Raw genomic sequence first — 19,085 nt, 5'->3', positions numbered from 1 at the left:
CCATTGGAATAACAAGTTATAAATCCTAAACAAACTTCACTTCCTATTTTCTATAAAGCCTCGCATCAGCATTTTTATCTTTCTAGATAACATTTACATACTCTGCCTTTTCTATATCAAGGATGCCAGCCAATGAACAATGGCTAGAAGAAAATTTTGGCAGCATTCAAGAGTGGCAGGATCACTAAATATGGTATTAGTAAATACAGTGTAGCTTGACTTCCCATCAAGTCATTAATCCTTTGGCAAATTACTCTTATCAGATATATAGTCCTTCATCAATTGGTTTCATAGTTTTATGAAATTGCATATCCACACAAATATTCTTTCTTTCTCTCTCTGTGTAGGAATTGGTAATGGAATGGTAGAAAAAGTTAAAGAAGAGAGAAGTAGATGTAGATAGCAGGATATTCACAGGTATGAAACAGTGCTGTGTACTGAAGAGTTTTCACAATTGAAGCATAGAGACTATGAGAGATCAAACAGATGAAGAGGGAAAGGGACTCAACTGTGAAGAAATGCAAAGGATGACGGGGACAAAGCCCAGGAGAATTGTCAGGAATAGGGTAATGGTAGTATCATAATGAAGGCAACTAGATTTGTAGGTAAGGCAGGGAAGGGGGTAATTTAGGTTTGAAATGTAGAGCCTGGAAGAGAGATACAGAAAGAAGACTATAGGGATTAGGTATATAAACTCCAGAGGAGACTCAGGCTGAGAGCTCTAGAGAGACTTGTAAGAATGTGGTAGCTAGCTCAACTGTGGTAGAAAATGAGCATGCTTAAAGTTAAGATAAAATAGCAAATACACTATAGAAGACAGAAAAAGTTATGGAATAAGATGGGTGTGGGAAAGCATATATAGTTCTTAGGAATATTATTTATTCAATAGCCTCAAACTATCTCCTCTTTGTCAAGAACCTAACATACTGTTTCTTCCAGCTGAACAGCCATTTTTGAATAGATCCTCTCGATCAAGGCTTGATCAAAATGAAAATGAGACTATTCCTTTGTAAACTAAAGTAAAATTCAAATAATAGTGAAGAGTACATAATTTTTATCTATTTTATAGTTATTTTCATTTATGCCAACTTCTTGACACAAAAGACATATTTAAACCCACCTTCTAGAAAAATTCTAATTCTATGGACAATACATATGACAAAAATAAAAGTTTTAAGATTAAGATTGCACAACTAAAACATTTGTTTTTAGATCACTCATTTTTCCTTGCTATTATGTCCCTTCATTGATAATCTATCCCCAAAGTCCAGGGCAGTAATACATAAAATGAAGGCTGTCAAGGGATTGTTTCAACTGAGTTAAACCCAGAAGAATAAGAGAATATCTTGAAATTTCTGAATATGTAATTGCTTGTTTCTTTTGGATTAAAAAGACACCACCGAACAAAGCCATTATTTCCTAAGGAAATGAACAGTATTCTTTACTGGGGGAAAGTATCTGATCTCTATTTGCTTAGGATTTCTTCATGTAGCCCAGGCTGGTCTCAAATTTGCAATCCTACTCCTTGCGCCTCTAGAGTGTGGTCATTTTGGTATATATCAACACACTGTGCTCTTTATTTGTCTTTTAATAAACCAACCAATGTTTTACAGTTGAGATGTTTAAAAATTACATAGACTTAATAAAAAGACAGCACAGATTAAGCATAATGCTATCCAAGTCATCATTTCACTACTACTAAAGTCCTCTTTGTTCTCTAGTTCGTGGTGGGGTAGCCATTATGGGAATGGAAGTAAAACAGCTTATCTCTCATCTGTTGTGTAAGTAAAAAATTGAATTCAAAAAGAATATTCATTTTCAAGAGCACAGACTTTTGAATTAGAAAAAAATTGCTTTTGTTTTGTTTTGTTTAAGACAGAATCTTGCTATATAACCCAGGTTAACTTCAAATTCAGGATTCTCCTGTCTCAGCCTCCAGGTGTTTTTAAATCTCAATTCTACCCATTTACTGGGGGGAGGGGGTGTGGATCCTAGGGACTTAACATACTATGACCAGCCACATTTGTAAAGTGGGGTCACAGCTGCACTATCTTAAAGGAAGCCTATCAAGGGGACTTATGATTAAAAAACAACAACAACAACACAAAAACTCCACAAACTTCAATTAGTTTCTTCCACTGTTTGAAACAGTTACTTTATTCTTCTGACACTGTAAGGTCAATTTTCTTAATTTGTCTTAAACTACAAAGTAAGAACTAAGCTCCTGAGGCCACAAAGTATTATAAAATTAATTATGATAAGTTATTAAAAAGCATGTTTTACTGTTATCCGAAAGAATTTTAAACAATACTAATTATAGCCTACTAGATTTACTTTGATTTCTTGTAGCCAAATGTTAAGACTTCATGTAATTCCAAAATATATTCTAATAAGATTAACTTGAGATTGAAATTTATATTAAGGCTTATGAAACAGCATTTGTGTAGACTAAACATTAATAAAATTCTAATCCTTAGACTGTCAGAATTTCACTGTATAAAATATAATTTCTGTGGGAAAGAAATCACCAATGGCCACTGAAATATATCAGATTCATTTAATTCAACATAAAATGTGCGAAAAGTGTAATTAAAAAATTGTCATGATCTTCCTTTAGTGTTATGTGAAATTTCAACAATAAATTACTAAAAGACAAAAAATACCCAGCAACATTGGGATACAGTGCTGCTTTGCTTAAACCATTTATGATCCTAGTCATTTATTGCTTTAGACTTGCATATTAAGAGTCTGGCTCAGCACTAGGAAAATACAAAGGGTTTCAAGTTTTTTTTTTTTTTTTTTTTTCATTCAAGGAGAATTGTACTCAAAGTAGTACATGGTCAGCTTTTAATTACAAACAACTTTTTCTCAGTTAAAACTGGATCCAAGTTTCTGAAATGATAAGGAGATAACAGTAAAATTTAGATGTATCACATAGCAGAATTTCATAATAGCTGTTCATATCAGCTTATGTAAAATGTTTAAAAACTTTTTATTATACATTATTTATTTTTGTGTGGGGTATGTCTGTACGGAAGTCAGATGACAACCTGTGAGATTTAGATTTGGTTGGTTGTCTCTAACCATGTGGATCCCAAGAACTGAACTCAGGATATCAAATGTGGCAGGTGCCTTTATCCACTGAAATCATCCTGCTGGCCCCAGTTTCCTGTAAAGTCTTTAAGATGAATTCTAAACTTCTATCATGATCTGAAATTTGTTATATTAATTTAGATAAAAGAGATAAGTATCTGAGATGGAGCCTTTCCTTCAGGCCTTCATTGGTCTTGTCAATAGTCTTTACTTCTGATTCTTCAACAGACAATTTTGTTTGTTGTCTCTATCAAATTTTCCCTCTTAAATTAAACCTCAACAGCAGGAACTATCCATCTCAGGGGTGTTATTACATATGCTGCCTATGACTAATATTCAACATATTTCTCAAAGAAAACTATGAAACACAACTTGTAATATTTAATATATTATCTAATTACAATTGTAAAGTTCAGTTTGAATTGGCGGCACGCTGAGGTTGGTCGGACAAAGATGTAAGAAACTAATCAGGTATTTAAACTACTAGAAAGGACTAGAAGAGTCTCCTAGGCACAGTTAAAAACAGGCAGCCCTCAAGAAGCTTCTCTCCCTACTAAAGTTAGTGGAAGTCAAGTCAATAATTACAGCTCTCCATACTCTGTTCGGTTGTGAGCCTGGCCTTTAATGGCATACCCTTTTTAAAATGTTCTTTGCATTTGGTTTTACTCATTGAGAAAAGGAATGGACAGCAGTTTCTATATGCTACAGGCAACTGAATGGTGTACATGCCAGTGAAATTCATCATTTCTCAGAAAACAAGGTTGACTTTCAAAACTCCTAATCTTTCAGATAAAAATTTTGACAAAGACTTTACACATTACAACCATAGATTCTGAGTTGCATAATAATTTTATAAATGCCTACTATCCATGAGTTCTCTCAACTACAGACAAGGCTGGCCTCCAACTCAATCTCTTGGACAATTCAATCAGAAATGAGTCTAAGAGGAAGTAAAAGAAACCAAGTGAGCAGAGCAGGACAAAGATCTGAAGATTTAGTTAGATAAGATAAAGATAGTTCATAATGCCCTTCAAAGATGCCTTGTAAACAAGTAGGACTTCTTAGGAAATGAGATTTGGGAGCATGAAGAAATTTCAACATTTTTTTTCAAGACAGAGTTTCCGTGTGTTGCCTTGGCTGTCCTGGAGCTCACTCTATAGATAAGGCTGGCCTCCAATTCGTAGAGATTCACCTGCCTCTGCCTCCTGAGTGCTGGGATTAAAGGTGTGTGCCACCACCGCCTGGTGAAATTCCAACACTTCATTCCTTTTACATTGGATTTGGGCACAAATAGCCCTAAGAAGTCCCTGAACCACCACAATACAATCAATAATTAAAGAGAAGACATCTTGTGATTTCTATTAAGCCATACCTCCTCACCATTTCAGAACTATGATTATATTAGTACTATAACTTAAATGATCATGAACTGAAGCCTCTATTTATAAAACAGCAACTAGACAATGCATCTTCTTCAGTATTTTCATAGAATTTGAAGTGCAGCTAATATTCTCTTATATATATTATGTGGTAGTAATCATCTTTTTGGTATTACCTGATGCTGGCTTTGCAACCATGTAAAATTTAAGCATTGAGTGGCTATGGGAACTTCCACTGATATTCAAAGGAAGGCTTGAAAGTCAGGTAATGTGTGGCAAAATTAGAATCCCTGTGGGAAGTCCTTGAAAGGACAATTATGTGAAGCTATAAGAGTCATCTTTAATCTGACATGGAGACTCTGGAAAGTCAGAGATGACAAAAACATGAAGTATTTGCCAAGGAAAGCCACAGGCAATGAACTGAGCCAGCTCAGTAGAGAGGTCATGTTTTGAAAACACAAATGTATTATTACTAAAAAAGGTGAGGCATAAATGTATTCTAAAAAATAATAGTTTAAAGATAAGATTTGCAAATTCTGATTAGATATCAAGTTGTCTGTATACTTTTAATCATGGCATTTGAACAAAGTTTGTCTTTGAGCTGCAAACAATGTCAATTTATCTGAAGAGGAAGCAAATTCTTATGATTTTAACTTGAACTTGTTTTAAGCAGCCATCATTTTGGATTAATTTGACCTTCCCTCTCTCTTTCCATTTTTTATTGTGGTGCTACAGACTGAACTCAAAGCTTTGCACATTTTATGCAATCAATATACCATGAACCTGTAGCAACAGCTCTTATGTTTTCAGACAAGGTCTCGTTATCAAATTTGATTATCCTCAAACTCTTCAATTCTCCTGCCTCCACTCTAAGTGCTAGGATTAGTGGTGTGTACCACCATGCCTGGCTTTAAAAAATATTCAGACACACAGAACTTTAAAATATTTAATAGTTTTCTGTATTTAAAAGATAGAGAAAAGGTTATAAGGTTTAGAGCTCAATGAGATATAAAATCAAAACCAAACAGGTATGTTTAAAGCACACACAAGGATTAAAGGTTTATGTACCTAAAAAAAATTTTTGCTTTATAAATGTTTAAAAAGCATAAATAAAAGTTTTTTCAATAGAATTATTTACAACAAAATGAAAAAATTCACCAAGTGAGAAATTCTTATGGAGCATGTAGCAGAGTTTTACATATATTTCCTACTATCTGAGGAAATAATTGCAATTAGAGCTTTTAGAAGAGTCTCCTTAATGTTTGCTATTTATAAGACTTCATTATTAAAGGGTGAGTTTCTTCTTCTGTTTTTTTGAGATAGGGTTTTTCTGTCTAACAGCTCTGGCTGTCCTAGGACTTACTCTGTAGACCAGGCTGGCCTTGAACTCACAGCTTGCCTCTATCTCCCAAGTTCTGGGATTAAAGGTGTGTGTGACTACTGCCTGGCAAGGGTGAATTTCTTAATAATTTCATTTAATACTATTCTAATAGGTACTAAGACTTTAATGTTTCACATTATTTAATTTAGGGTGTGTTTGTGTATGTGCACACACATGAAGGTACCATGGTGTGAACATGGAGGTCAGAGGACAATTTGTTAAGTGTTGGTTCTTTCCTTCCACTTTTACGATCATAGGGATCAAACTCAGGTCACTGGGCTTGGTGTCAAGCACCTTTGCCTCTAAACTGTCTTGCAGGCTCAAGATTTTTTTTTTTTTTTTAATTATAATACATTTTTTTTTTTTTTTTTTTTTGGTTTTTCAAGACAGGGTTTCTCTGTGTAGCTTTGCACCTTTCCTGGATCTCGCTTAGTAGATGAGGCTGGCCTTGAACTCACAGAGATCCGCCTGGCTCTGTCTCCCAGTGCTGGGATTAAAGGCGTGCGCCACCACTGCCCAGCAATACACATTTATTTGCTTATAATCATAAACTTGGACAGAATGTTTTCTAATGCAAAAACAATTTTAAACACTATACAACTCACAACATGTATTTTGGGAATACTTTATGGTTTAAAAGATGATTTTGTAATAGAGAATGACACATTGCACACAAGTTCAATGAATTAAATTTATGTATTCATGTCTTTGTATAATATAAACTTATCTACCAAGTTATCTAGGGTTACTCTCCATGTAAGCATACTGATATTGAATGAGAATCTATACATATTCCAATGAGAGATAAACTTGACTCCTAGTGCCATCATTTAATGGTTATATGACAGAGTATTCCATCTCTCTATGCCTCAATTCCTTCTCTGCAAAACAACAAAATTTGATAGGCATGGTCGTGCATACCTTTAATAAGAGCATCCTGGAGGTAGAAAGAAGGAAAGTCTTTGTGAGTTCAAGACTACCCTGTCTACATATCAAGTTTCAGGCCAGTCAGGGCTACATAGTGAGACCCTTCCTCAAACCAAACGCCCAAACAAAACAGCAAAAGTCCCCATCAGGGATATCAATAGATGGCATCTATATAATTATGAGTTAGAAAAATTAAATGAGTAATGTACCAAGAACACCGAGTACAGTAGCAGCAAAAGCGCAACTAATTTATAGAGAAATCCAATCAACACTTGAACAAGGATTTACAGTATGGGATTCCCGACTCCTCACCCCGAGACAAGGTTTCTCTGTGTCATTCTGGCTTTGTAGACAAGGCTGCCTCAAACTCGAGATTCCCCCTCCCTCTGCCTCCCAAGTGCTGGGATTAAAGGCACATGCCACCAAACCCAGCTGTATGAGATTTTTTAAATTAAAGCAGCTATGCTCTGATTTGTTCTATCTATCAGGGTCTATTATTAGTGAATCAATAGGATCAATGCATTTGTTAAAAACTCCTCTTGTAAATCATACACTTGGGTGACAAACCAGGCTTGCCTTTTAAAACACAAAACATTCACTTTGTTTGCTTATTATTTTCAAAGAGGGTCTCACTATGTAGTCCCAGCTGTCCTGGAACTTGCTATGTTAGACCAGGATGGCCTCAAACTGGGCCTCCAGAATGCTAGGATTAAAGGCATGTGCCACTAAGCCCAGCCAAGACTTTCACTATTGATATTAACTATTCTTGAGATCTGATAAATGCTCTTAACTTTTTACATAAGACTGCACACATACTTGTACTTCAAATTCCTAAAACTTGCAATTTTCTGAAGTCTTTAACTATTAAATATACATTAGAGAAATTAGAAATCATTTTTGATTGAGTTGTGAAAATTTGTTATAGAAAATGAACAGGAAGTATATAGAATAATAAAAAAGAACTTACTGGTTTGTTTTCTTTCCAGACTCACAATTATTATTTGAAGGAATTTAAGTTTATAGAGAAGTTACAGAAAACCGCACTGGAAGCAACAGGATATTACTCAAAAGACAGAGTAGGCATGAGTATGGATAAGGAGATAGTGGACAAAGACCTATGTCTGTCTGCCTGAGGACAAAGCTGAAACGCTACAGTGGCTGGCTCAGTTGCTATCAATCCACACCTTTTAGCTTTTAGCTTTCTTAAAAGAACTCCAAATAGTTCTTGATAGCTTTGTAGTGTATGTGTAATATACCTTAATAAGAGTATTAATTCTATAATGATATAATTATGGACATATAACTTAGTCCATACTTTTTTTCTTCATTTTAAAAGTACGAATTTCAGATTAAAAATCTTAAGAACTTATCCTGAGTTAAATCTTACTAAGAGCCCACTTCATCAAAATACAGCTCTAGAAAACAAACCAAAGAAAGTAAATAAAACAAGTTGTTTTTCTAGGCAGAGAATTCTGAAAGAATTTAATTTTCAGGATATTCAAAAATATATACTGACATCTAATATACTGTTTTTATATGACACTGGCATTTTAAGTATTCTCAACATAAAAACTGGGAAAAAATTTGGCTGTGTTTAGAAACAATTAAAGATGGCCTTTATGAAGAAAGTAAAATCCTCCAAAGAAATAAAATTAATTTATACATTATTTTATGAAAAAATGGATATATTCCTTTTTTAAAAAAAACAATTACTTCTCAAGTATTTCCTGGAAAAACAGCTGCAAAATATTTTGGGCTTTTCACTACACTGTAAACATCTATAACAGATGCAACAGAAATATTTAATGTTACTATCATACAGGATTTCACTTTCTTTTTTAAACTAATTTATTAAATACTACTACAGAGATAGGGTCTTGAGCTTTGTGAGACTCTGAAATGATTACATAATCCAAGTATTTAAAATTCCAAGTTTCAACTTATATTTTATACTATTAATTATACAACGTGCTCATTTTGTTCATATAGTCATCTCAATACAATAACATCAGGTATAGTACATAAAATCTAATCCATTAAGTCTTACCAATTTATGACCTGATGAGACACTCTTGTGGACAACATTCAGTCCTTAGAAGCTAGAATAACCCTCCAACCATGTGAGGGCATCACAACTTTTAAACTTTCGGCTTTCGATCATTATTATGTCACATTCCTCCTCCGATGCTGAATTCTAAAAAAAATTCTAGCAAAGAGTTTAAGTAAATAAGTGCTTTAATCAAATAGCCTTTAAAATCGTTTATAGCAAAGGTTTATGTTTTACCATGATTACACAACTGATATTTTTAGATGTAAAATAATTTGAAATATTTGATTTGGATTCTTAAAACTTAAAATTCCAACACGGACTTTCAGGCCACCAGGATACTTATCAGTGAAGAGTCAAACAGAAATGGAACCAATTAAAAGTTCAAGATCATGATCCAGAAATTCTGATTTAACATCATCAACCTGATATAGACAGTTTTAACCCTAAAGAATGACACTGGAGCACTACTCTCTGGTTCATATCCATGTATGTTTCTAAACTCTAGTGCAGCTGGCAGGATCATAAAAATCTGCATGGATCACATCAACGCTTAAGAAAGCATTCCATTATTATTCCGACATCTCTCTCTGTCTATACTCCTCCCAAATTATTAAAGTAGACATGTTGGTAAGAACAAACTTTATCCCATGCTTTATGTACAGAAATAGTATATCCTGAATTATTCAGCAGTGGTCCTGGAAACCATCTTGGTAAGGGTGTTGAAAAAAACTGGGGAAAGATTTTAAAATGGCCCAAACTATTTTGTTACAAGTTATCTTCTTAAATTATTAATTTTTTGCCAGAAAGTTTCCTACTGGGCATCTATTTCAATCCCTAAAGAATGACATCATTAAAAACATCTCCTGTCTGATAATCCTATTTTTATTTTTAGTTGCCAGTGATCCACAGCAAAGGCAACAACTGTGGATATAGTTTTACCTAAATTAACACTCTAAATAAAATGACTTAACAGGTAGAAGGGCAAAGAGGAGGGAAAAAGAAAGAGACCCATATTATTGAGGAAGAACAGTATGTTTAAAACTCCAGACAGTTTTGGAAAGGAAACTCTGCAGCTATCTTAGGATATCTGACTTAAATGTATGCGGTGCATTATGCTGCCACAGACTTTACCTTTGAATGGAACTTTTCTATCATACATGGTTATTTACAAATACAATCTTTCCAAATGTAATCTCACAACACATTTGATGTCATTAAAATTATATGAACTGGATTTTTTTTCCCCCAAAGTGTAAGCTTAGAATGAAATCACCTGGTGAAGGCAAAAATCCATATTTATCCAAAGCTGTGATCACTGCATTAATTATCACCAAATGTCCATGAAAAATTTTATGTCAAAATACTCACTTAATATTTTCAAAATATCTAATTTTGATGATTTACTCTGTTATGGGAAAAATCCCACAAAAAGCTAACATATATAGTCCTATTTAATGAACTAAATGCTTCCTGAAATGTGTATTGATAACACTGGTAATTTCCTTGTCTGGAAGGCTTGAATGAACTGGCCATTTGAAGAGTAGTCTGCTTGACTCTTTGTTAAAGGGCTTGCTTACACATAGCATTACAGTAAATGCCTAGGAAGCCTTTGGAAAACAGAATTAAACTAGTCATATATAAAGCAAATTCTGTTATTTTACTGATAAGCTTATAGAAAAAAATATATGCATATTATGCAAACATAATTTCAGAGTTTAAAAACTATGTTTAAGAAATACAAAACTTCTATTTCAATTTTAAAAATTGAGCACACATTTTAAGAAATTAGTTATTACATAGGACAGGGTCATATTTGAAAAGTCTAATTCTAAAATGAATCTAGGTAGCTGAAGTACTTATAGATAAAGATTAATCAGCCTTTGAAATGTTAACATTAGAAATTCCTTTTATGAGTACCTAGAAAGGTTTGTTAATCATAATCTAACAATATCTCTATTGTTAGGAAGAAAAATACCACTAGCTGACAATGTGCTGTTGAAGGTTTTTAGTTAAGAACTAGGTTTATGCTTACCATCACTTATTTCACCTTCCTTTATAGAAAAAGAAACAAAACAAAACAAAAAACCAGAACAAAACAAGAGCAGGAGAGCAAGGACGAATGACTTAAAATTTCCAAGTATTAATTTGAAAAGTGATAGACACTGAATAACAAGCCTATAGGATTTCCCCAAATAACTTTTTGGGGAAATTCCTTGCAATACTAGGGGTTAAACCCAGGATTTCAAGTTGGTGAATGCACTACCACTAAGAGCTATATTCCCAGCCTGCTGTTTGCTATTTGAATGCATATCTTTGGAGTCATACAACTCCATTTTCAAGTATAAACCATATTTCTTTTAAAATATTCTAAAAATTCTGTAAGACTACCCATGAATATGGTAGACATAATTTCACTGCTATTCAAAAAAGTTCACTACACATAGTTGTTCCATATATTATGTATTAGGAAAATGAACTTAGAAATATCTAAGATAAGCATTTAGTCCAAATATTCCTGATGGAATAAAAACATGGGAAGACCACATGTTCTCAGAAATTAACACAGAAACTACAATAAATATGCTATTATTGGTCTAATATATTATGACAATAACCAAAAAGCTCCTACATGCTGATATGTAATTTTTATTTTTGTGTGCACATGTATGTATGTGTTCATGTACGTGGGAGTGGATATGGAGACCAGAAGTCTACAATCAAATGTCTTCCTCACTCACTTCTCGACCTTAGATTTTGAAACAGGGCCTTCTCATTGGCTGACCATTAAATCCCAGGGATCCTCTCCAGTGCTGGACTAACAGACAGGTGCTGCTATTCCCAGCTCTCCCCACTCCCCCAAATGTGTGCATTGGGAATCAATCTAAGGCCTCATGCTTGTACGGCAAGCACTTTACCCACTGAGTCATTTCCCTTGCTCACCCTCCTTTTTTTCTTCTTTTTAAGTGCTGAGGCTTGGGGCCAGGGTCTCACATACACTAGACAAAAACTTAGCATTACCACTAAGCCACATCCCTCAGCCCTATGTAAATTTATAAATTTCTAAAGGATATAACAGAAAAATAAAAAAAAAATGAAATGGAGGTAGGAGAAGATATAATGGAGTAACAAAGTAAATGGAGGCCAGTTAAATACTTCTCAAGTATATATAATAAAAAAATCTATATACTTTAACAGGAAACTATATGTTTTACTCTGAGTTGACTTTCTTTGAGACAGGGTTCCTCTGTGTAGCTTTGCCTGCCCTGGAAGTTGCTATGTAGACCAGGTTGACCTCAAATTCAGAACCATCTGCCTCTGTCTCTGCCTTCTGAGTTCTGTTATTTAAAAAAAGCCTGTGCTACTACTATGCTTGATACAGTATACATTAAGTAACAGCGGGCAGTGACAGCCATACTGCCTGCACACATACTTTAATGTACAGAAATGGAGGATACCACCATTTCTGGTCCAAATACTATAGAATTAAAAAGCTGAAAGAAATAGCAGCATCTTCTAAATCTTCTATTTATAATAATGAATCTTCAAATTCTGAAGAGGTAAACTGTCTTAACAGGAAAATGCTATTTTTAAAGGATATTTAGCAAAGGATAATAAACTGTAATTATTTTCATCTATTAAAATTTGTTTCTTCCAAATATAACAAATATTTTGGAAACAGCCAACTACAGTCCAAACACAGAAGCTAATTTTTGATAATCCATCCACAGCATTTAAAAGTTCTCTTATCAGTTACCAAAACGAAAATATTCAAAGACTTATTTGCAGTATTAGTTTGAGAATGTGTGTGCAGGCACCTAAAGAATGCCATCTACAGTTTAAATTAGCCATGTATCTCTCTCCCACTACTCCAAATCTTAAAAAAATAAAATAAAATGTCATGTAATATTTCTTCCCAAAAGGCTTATAAACTTATGTACACATGAGTTTAAATACACTGAAGAAGTATGAACCTAAGTTTTTAAACTGTCTAGGAATACAATGGAAAAACGAAACAATAACAAAAGAAAGATGTATTTTTCTAGTTCAGTAATTTTAGGGTGTATTTAAATTTTCTTTTAGTCTGAGCAAGTCCAATGACAAGCTTTTCCTAACAAATCTTTGCTATAAAGTCCAAAATTTTGTAAAATAGCTTAGTGAATTGATTTACACAATTTTGTACTATTTAAAGATTTGGTTTTCTTAAAATATGGTGAGAGATATAAATAAATAATAAATTTCACCCTGCAAATAATTACCATGACCCTGAAAGTAGGATGGGTGACTTAGGTTGAGCAATTCAAGCAATGAAGAAAGGCGGTATACAATGGAACAAAATCATGTAGACTGGTAAACAGCTAAACAATTTCTCATTGCCAATTCTAAAGTCTATCAGTGTGCAGAATACAGATACCAATGTCAGGTGTTCTAGTTGAACTACAGAAAAACTAAGAGAAGAAATGTGTAGGAATTAATGAAACAGTACTGCAAAGAATAAGGTTAAGATTTATGGTTAAAACTGTGGCAGCAGACAATCGTCTAAGAGCAGATGCAAACATTTTCTCTTCTTTTGGTTAGGAAGCAATATTCCCAGAATGTTCCCATTTCTAAAACATAATTTTTGTATTATCTCCTCTTCTGATCTCAGTGTTAGGTGGTATTGCTTATGGTTTTGGCTTGACCCTCTCTTACCCTACTATCTTCCTTAGAATCTTAGCCTGTTCTAAAGTTTGAACTCTAAATACAGAGAAAAAAATTTCTTCAGTATCTTACTTCTCTACCCAGTTGCATACCTGGATATTTCTACCAGTCTGTTAACTAATTCACAGAACAGCTAAAACCATAAACCTCATTTATATATCTATTCAAACGAATTCTTTTACTAATGAGTGATCTCTCAGTCAACTGGGTTTTCAACACTCTGGAGTCATTTGAGTGCTTCCTTATGGTCCATGAGTTGTAAAATCTTACTAATTCCTACTTTTTGACAATGATACTTTTTCTTTGTTCATTCACATTTTTCTTCTCTGTTGACTTTATATTATACATAAATCAAATCCAACTATTTTTCCCATACATATATGTAAGTCCTATACTTTCAGGAGTGAGCCACAGTACCATTCCTCTCACTGGATTTCTTCTTTTCCTCAGTTTTCTAGCTCTGAAATACCAAACTCTACCCACTTTCAACTAAGAAAGCTATCTCCTGAAACAGCTTTGACCAATCACTCCAACTTTCCTTGTGAAGTAGAAAGTGCTTGGATATTATAAAGGGCCATTATTTTCAATTATGTAATAACGATTCTATCTTTTCCCAAAGACCAAGCTCATTAGAAACAGGTGTTGAGCGGCTGAAGAGATGGCTCAGCAGTTAAGACACTGGCAGCTCTTCCAGAAGTCCTGAGTTCAATTCCCAGCAACCACATGGTAGCTTACAGCCATCTATAATGGGATCTGATGCCCTCTTCTGGCATGCAGGTGTACATGCAGACAGAACACCATATACATAAAATAAATAAATCTTAAAAAAATAAGTAGGTATTGAATTTTATAATCTTGCTTTTCCTGATATTATAGGAATCAATAAATTTGTGTCAAACAATGGCATTTAACCACTTTCCCTACTAATTTACATTTAAATATTGCTGCTACCATAAGGACAAGCTAATTCAAGGAAATCATGTATCCCTTGTAACTGCTTACCACTTATTGACTAAATTTAACCGATCTTCATGAAGACAAAACACTCCAAGTGTTTATCCATAAAGCAAATACTTATAAGCAGTCTGGTTTCCTCCCTTTGATCTTCTCTCTAATGCTTCCTTATCTTACGGACATGACATTTAAGACATGGTAAAACTAACTGCTGTAATTCTTATATTAAGTTTTCCTAGACAAAAACTCTTAATGATGTTTGATTCCCAGTGATTACTGAGACAGGTTTCTAAACTAATTCTTTAGATTTAAGAAAATCAAGAATGAACACAATTTTTCAAAGATAGTCAAAATTTAGCATCACTAAAATGCTAGTATGTCAGGATACCACAAAAAATTGATTTCACAATAATATAACCTCTCAGAAAGTTCATACTATTTATTTTAATGAAAAGAACTTAAGAATGGGCTGGGTTTTCTCTGAGCTATCAGTTTCACTCTCCTCATATTTCTAAGTACTTCCACTGATTGTTTTCCCAAGGACTCTGCAACTGACAAATGAGGAACACAAAAACTATGATGGTACCTAAAAAGCTTGAGAGTAGCTTCAATTTCAGTACATAAGTGAGGAAAACACAAGGTTATTTGAATATAGACAGAGGCAATCTGGCTATTGAAAAACCTCTCAAATTATTAATTTTAATTTAAATATAGGAAGAAACAAAGGAGAACTGGTAAGCTAAAGAGGAACAGCATATTAGTAGTTATTCATAGTTTGAGTGTAAGGACACTTGATAAATTTAAAATATTGTGGCAGGAGAAAAAGGTTTCAGTCCTTAAAGTTGGGTACAAGCATGGACCTTCAGATACTCAGGCATGATTAATGAAAGCTGGCTTAAAAGCTATCACTGAGCATGGAGAGAGGACCCAATGGTTAAGAGTGCTTCCAGCTATTCTAGAGGACCCAAGTTTGGCTCCTAACATCCAGGTAACTGGATGCCCTTTTCTGGCTTCCGTAGGTATCTACACACTAAACAGCATTACCTGCCCTGCCCCCCTAAAAAGGCTACCCCCACTGATGGGCAAATTTATGCTTCAAAAATATGTAGATAACACAAATTTATGCTTCAAAAAATATGTAGATAACACAGATAGATCATATATAGGACTTATGGCCCCCTAAAACCAGTAATTCTCAACCTGTGGGTCACAACCTCGTTGGGGTTGCATGTCAGATTAATAACAGTGGCAAAATTATGTTATGAAGTTATGAAGTAGCAACAAAATAATTTTATGGTTGGGAGGCACTACAACATGAGGAACTGTATTAAAGGGTCACAGCATTAGGAAAGTTGAGAACCACTGTCCTAAATTCTTGAATGGTTCTATTTAACAACAGAATTACCTTTGTAAAATACTTATTTGGCAAATTAATTAAAAACAATCAATCAAACAAATGAACAAAAACACATTACAAAAGTTACATTACAAAAATGTTAATTATATGTTTTAAACCTAGTATTACAAAAATCTTCCTCCCATCTGCTATGAATAATAGAACCACAATGCTTTTCTCAGTGTCAATTAACAAATTGTAGGTATTTGCCAAATAAAGTTAGAAAAAGACTGTTCTGTTAGAACTAATAAAGCCAGTCACTTCTCACTTTAGTATGTGTGTATGTGTGGTGTGTGTGTGTGTGTGTGCAAGCATGTATACAGTCCAGAGGTCAATGTCAGGTGTCTTGCTCTATCACTTTCCCCATCTCATTTATCAAGGCAAGGCCTCTCACTGATGCTGGACCCTGCTGATTGGCTAGACTGGGAAGACTAGCAGGCCAGTGAGATCCTGGGATTGGCCTATTGCCACCTTCTAGTGTCTGAACTGCCACATCTGGATCTTTTTGTACATGGGTGATAAGGATCCAAGTTCAGGTCTACTGTCTTTTTCCTACCCAGAAATACATTTTAACCTATAAAAAACTATAAAGATACAGAACTTGCCTCATTTCTAAATGCTAAAAGTATCTGGTATCTACTAAAAAGAACAAGTATTTAGCTGTAACAACAAATTATAAGCAAGCAATTTCTGTGGTTGTCTTACAATAAAATTAAAGGACCATTTTAATATTAGATCAAAATTATAGAAAATAAAGATCAAACCTTTCCACAATGTATTAATGAAAATACATCATTCATACTGACATGACAGCTTGTGAAAGCTAGATATTACAAATAATTAAACTGCATTTGAATACTTATCGTATTCAAATAGAGTACATTTCCTTTGTATTCAAGAAAAGTATAAGGTATACCTCAAGTACTATTTGAAAGATTAAAACTTCATCTGTTTCATACTATAATCTACTTATGTATTTCCTTATAATACTTTATACTGTTAGAGCAAAACTAATTAAAACTTGATTATATACAGTGTATTATATTTTAATTTTAAATTTTAAAACTTCCTGTTCAAAAACTTTTAAAATAATTTTTGGTTAAGTAAGGAACAAGCCATCTAAAAGATATAAAGTATAAAGTATTAGAAAATACCTTTATAGTTATACACACAAACAAATCAAGCCTAAAAATTAAAAGAAAGTTTTACTTATTTACTATTAATGGCAATGCAGACCATGTCTTAATATGACATGTACATGCACTTAGCAACTCTCTTTGCTAATGAAAGAGGGAGTTGAGTCCATGAGTGTTATCCAAAAAATATGCCAGAAGACACAAATGCGTTGCCAGGCAGAGTTAAAAGAATCTAACAAGCTTTGTGGGAATTTAAAAAACACTGTGCTCAACTCCTATTAATTAAACACAGAATGATGGATTGCTAATAAATATTCAGCCAAACAACTGAACAAAGCATATACTATTTAAAAATGTATGTTAAGCAGAAAGATAAACCAAAGTATCTTTTGCCAAAAGTGAAGTCAAAGAGGTTTTTTTTTTTTTAAAGTGAAAAATAAGACCTAAACAGTGAAAGCAATGTTTTGGGGGCTTATAAATTGTTATATAGATATATGAAATTCTAGCAAGCAAACGTGGGTGATAATTTTGTGTCAAAATTAATGATAATTTTGTTATCCAGGTCTTGTCCCTCTTCCAGTTTTTAATTTTTGAAATATTTTGTTTTATTATAAATCCTATAAAACAGCACAAAAATCAAGACTGATTTAATAGAAAAAATGTTTTGCAATAAAATATATGAAGTGACTCTCTCAAGACAATGGAATATGTAAATCCTTAAAAAAAATAGATATAACACGGTACAGAATGTAGTAAAATAAAAAGCACATTTATATTATAAGAAAATAGTCTTTTTGGTTTATTTTGCTGCTTTGTCCCATGCTAGATATATCATGTGATTCCCCCACCTTTAACAAAAATCCCCTTTAACAAAAAAATCAGTTTTATGCAAAGCAATTCATGCATACACTTTTGCATGTATGCATTCCATATCAAGTAATCATACCTATCCCAGAGGCTCTTTGATTCCTGAAACGTGTTCAAATGGAACGCTTGGTAGAAAGCTGTTGAAGGATTCCTGTGAGATCCAAGAATCAAATGGAAATGAAGTTGAGAATGTACAGTATATTCAGTACTTATAAAAAATGGAAGATTTTAGATTCTCATACAGTGTAACCACTTAAATTTGAAAAAGGAAAAAGAAAATGTTGAGATTGATTAAAACAGTACTTTGGAAGAAATTATAAAGCACACAAAATTCAGAACCCACAGTAATTCAGGATCAAAGTTCTAAAGAAGAATAAATAACAGATAAATACTAGCATTCAATTGTGTGCATATATACATAAATGTAACCAGTACAGAGCCTATCAAGACCACGTTGTATCAGATACCTTAACGAGGCCATCTATGGTTCTAGCTGTTGTTTTCCAGTAGCATATCCACATACAACACTAAGCTATAGCTTTCTAGGATTTGTTTAAAGTGAGAAGGGTTAATGATGAATAATGAAGAGTCCTTCCTTGGTTGGACATGATACATTTCCACTTTATCTGTGTGTAGTTTCTCTGGGCTAGTGAAGGGGAAAGCAATGCAATTGTATGGAAGCATTCTAATTTCTTGTATGAGTATAATGCCCCCTTTAAAGGGGAAAAAAACCTATCAATTGTATCCCTCATTCCTACTATCCCTAGGAACACATTCCCTAGGGCCAACACCACAGAACGGCTGATAAGCTCATGTAGACCAACTCCAGTATGTACAACTGACCCTGTATGTCAGGAAATAATTACTTAAGGGACAAAGTTTTTGACTAACCTGGGTTCCTAACAGTTTTCACTCATTAAGCATAATTCTAATGTCTTTCTTCCTCACCATCCACCTGTACTTTAGGGGAGCTAACATGTATCTGTCTTATCACTTTAAAAATCCTTGACTCAGGACTAAAGATGGCGGCTCAGTAGTTGAGAGCACATCTACTCTTGCTGAGGACCCAAGTTTAGTTCCTAGTACTCACTCATAACTGCCTAGGACTCCAACTCCATGGAATCTGATGCCAAATCAATCATCATACTCGATCTTTCTTCTCTGAGGCCACAAGAAAAAAAAATCTTTTGATTCATGCTATAGT

General features: G+C 33.8%; 1 protein-coding gene across 3 annotated transcripts in view; it reads right to left on the bottom strand.

Annotated features, from left to right (window-relative positions):
- Tsc22d2 (TSC22 domain family member 2) overlaps window positions 1-19,085 on the bottom strand; it is a 47,069-nt gene that overhangs the window by 14,519 nt on the left and 13,465 nt on the right. Inside the window, exon 2 of one of the 3 annotated variants that reach the window (XR_009379797.1) lies at window positions 8,828-8,986. The exons of 1 other annotated variant lie outside the window; for it this stretch is intronic. Coding sequence is in view for 1 of the 2 variants with exons in the window: in XM_059265380.1 (XP_059121363.1) it covers window positions 17,961-18,032 (72 nt within the window). In the remaining variant the exon portion in view is untranslated. Of the gene's footprint in view, window positions 1-8,827; window positions 8,987-17,960; window positions 18,033-19,085 lie in introns of all 3 variants that reach the window. One more of the 3 variants, XM_059265380.1, reaches the window with a different exon arrangement.

Source organism: Peromyscus eremicus, chromosome 6 (assembly GCF_949786415.1).
Source record: "Peromyscus eremicus chromosome 6, PerEre_H2_v1, whole genome shotgun sequence".
NCBI lineage: Eukaryota > Metazoa > Chordata > Mammalia > Rodentia > Cricetidae > Peromyscus > Peromyscus eremicus.
This window is presented reverse-complemented; position numbering and strand designations above follow the sequence as displayed.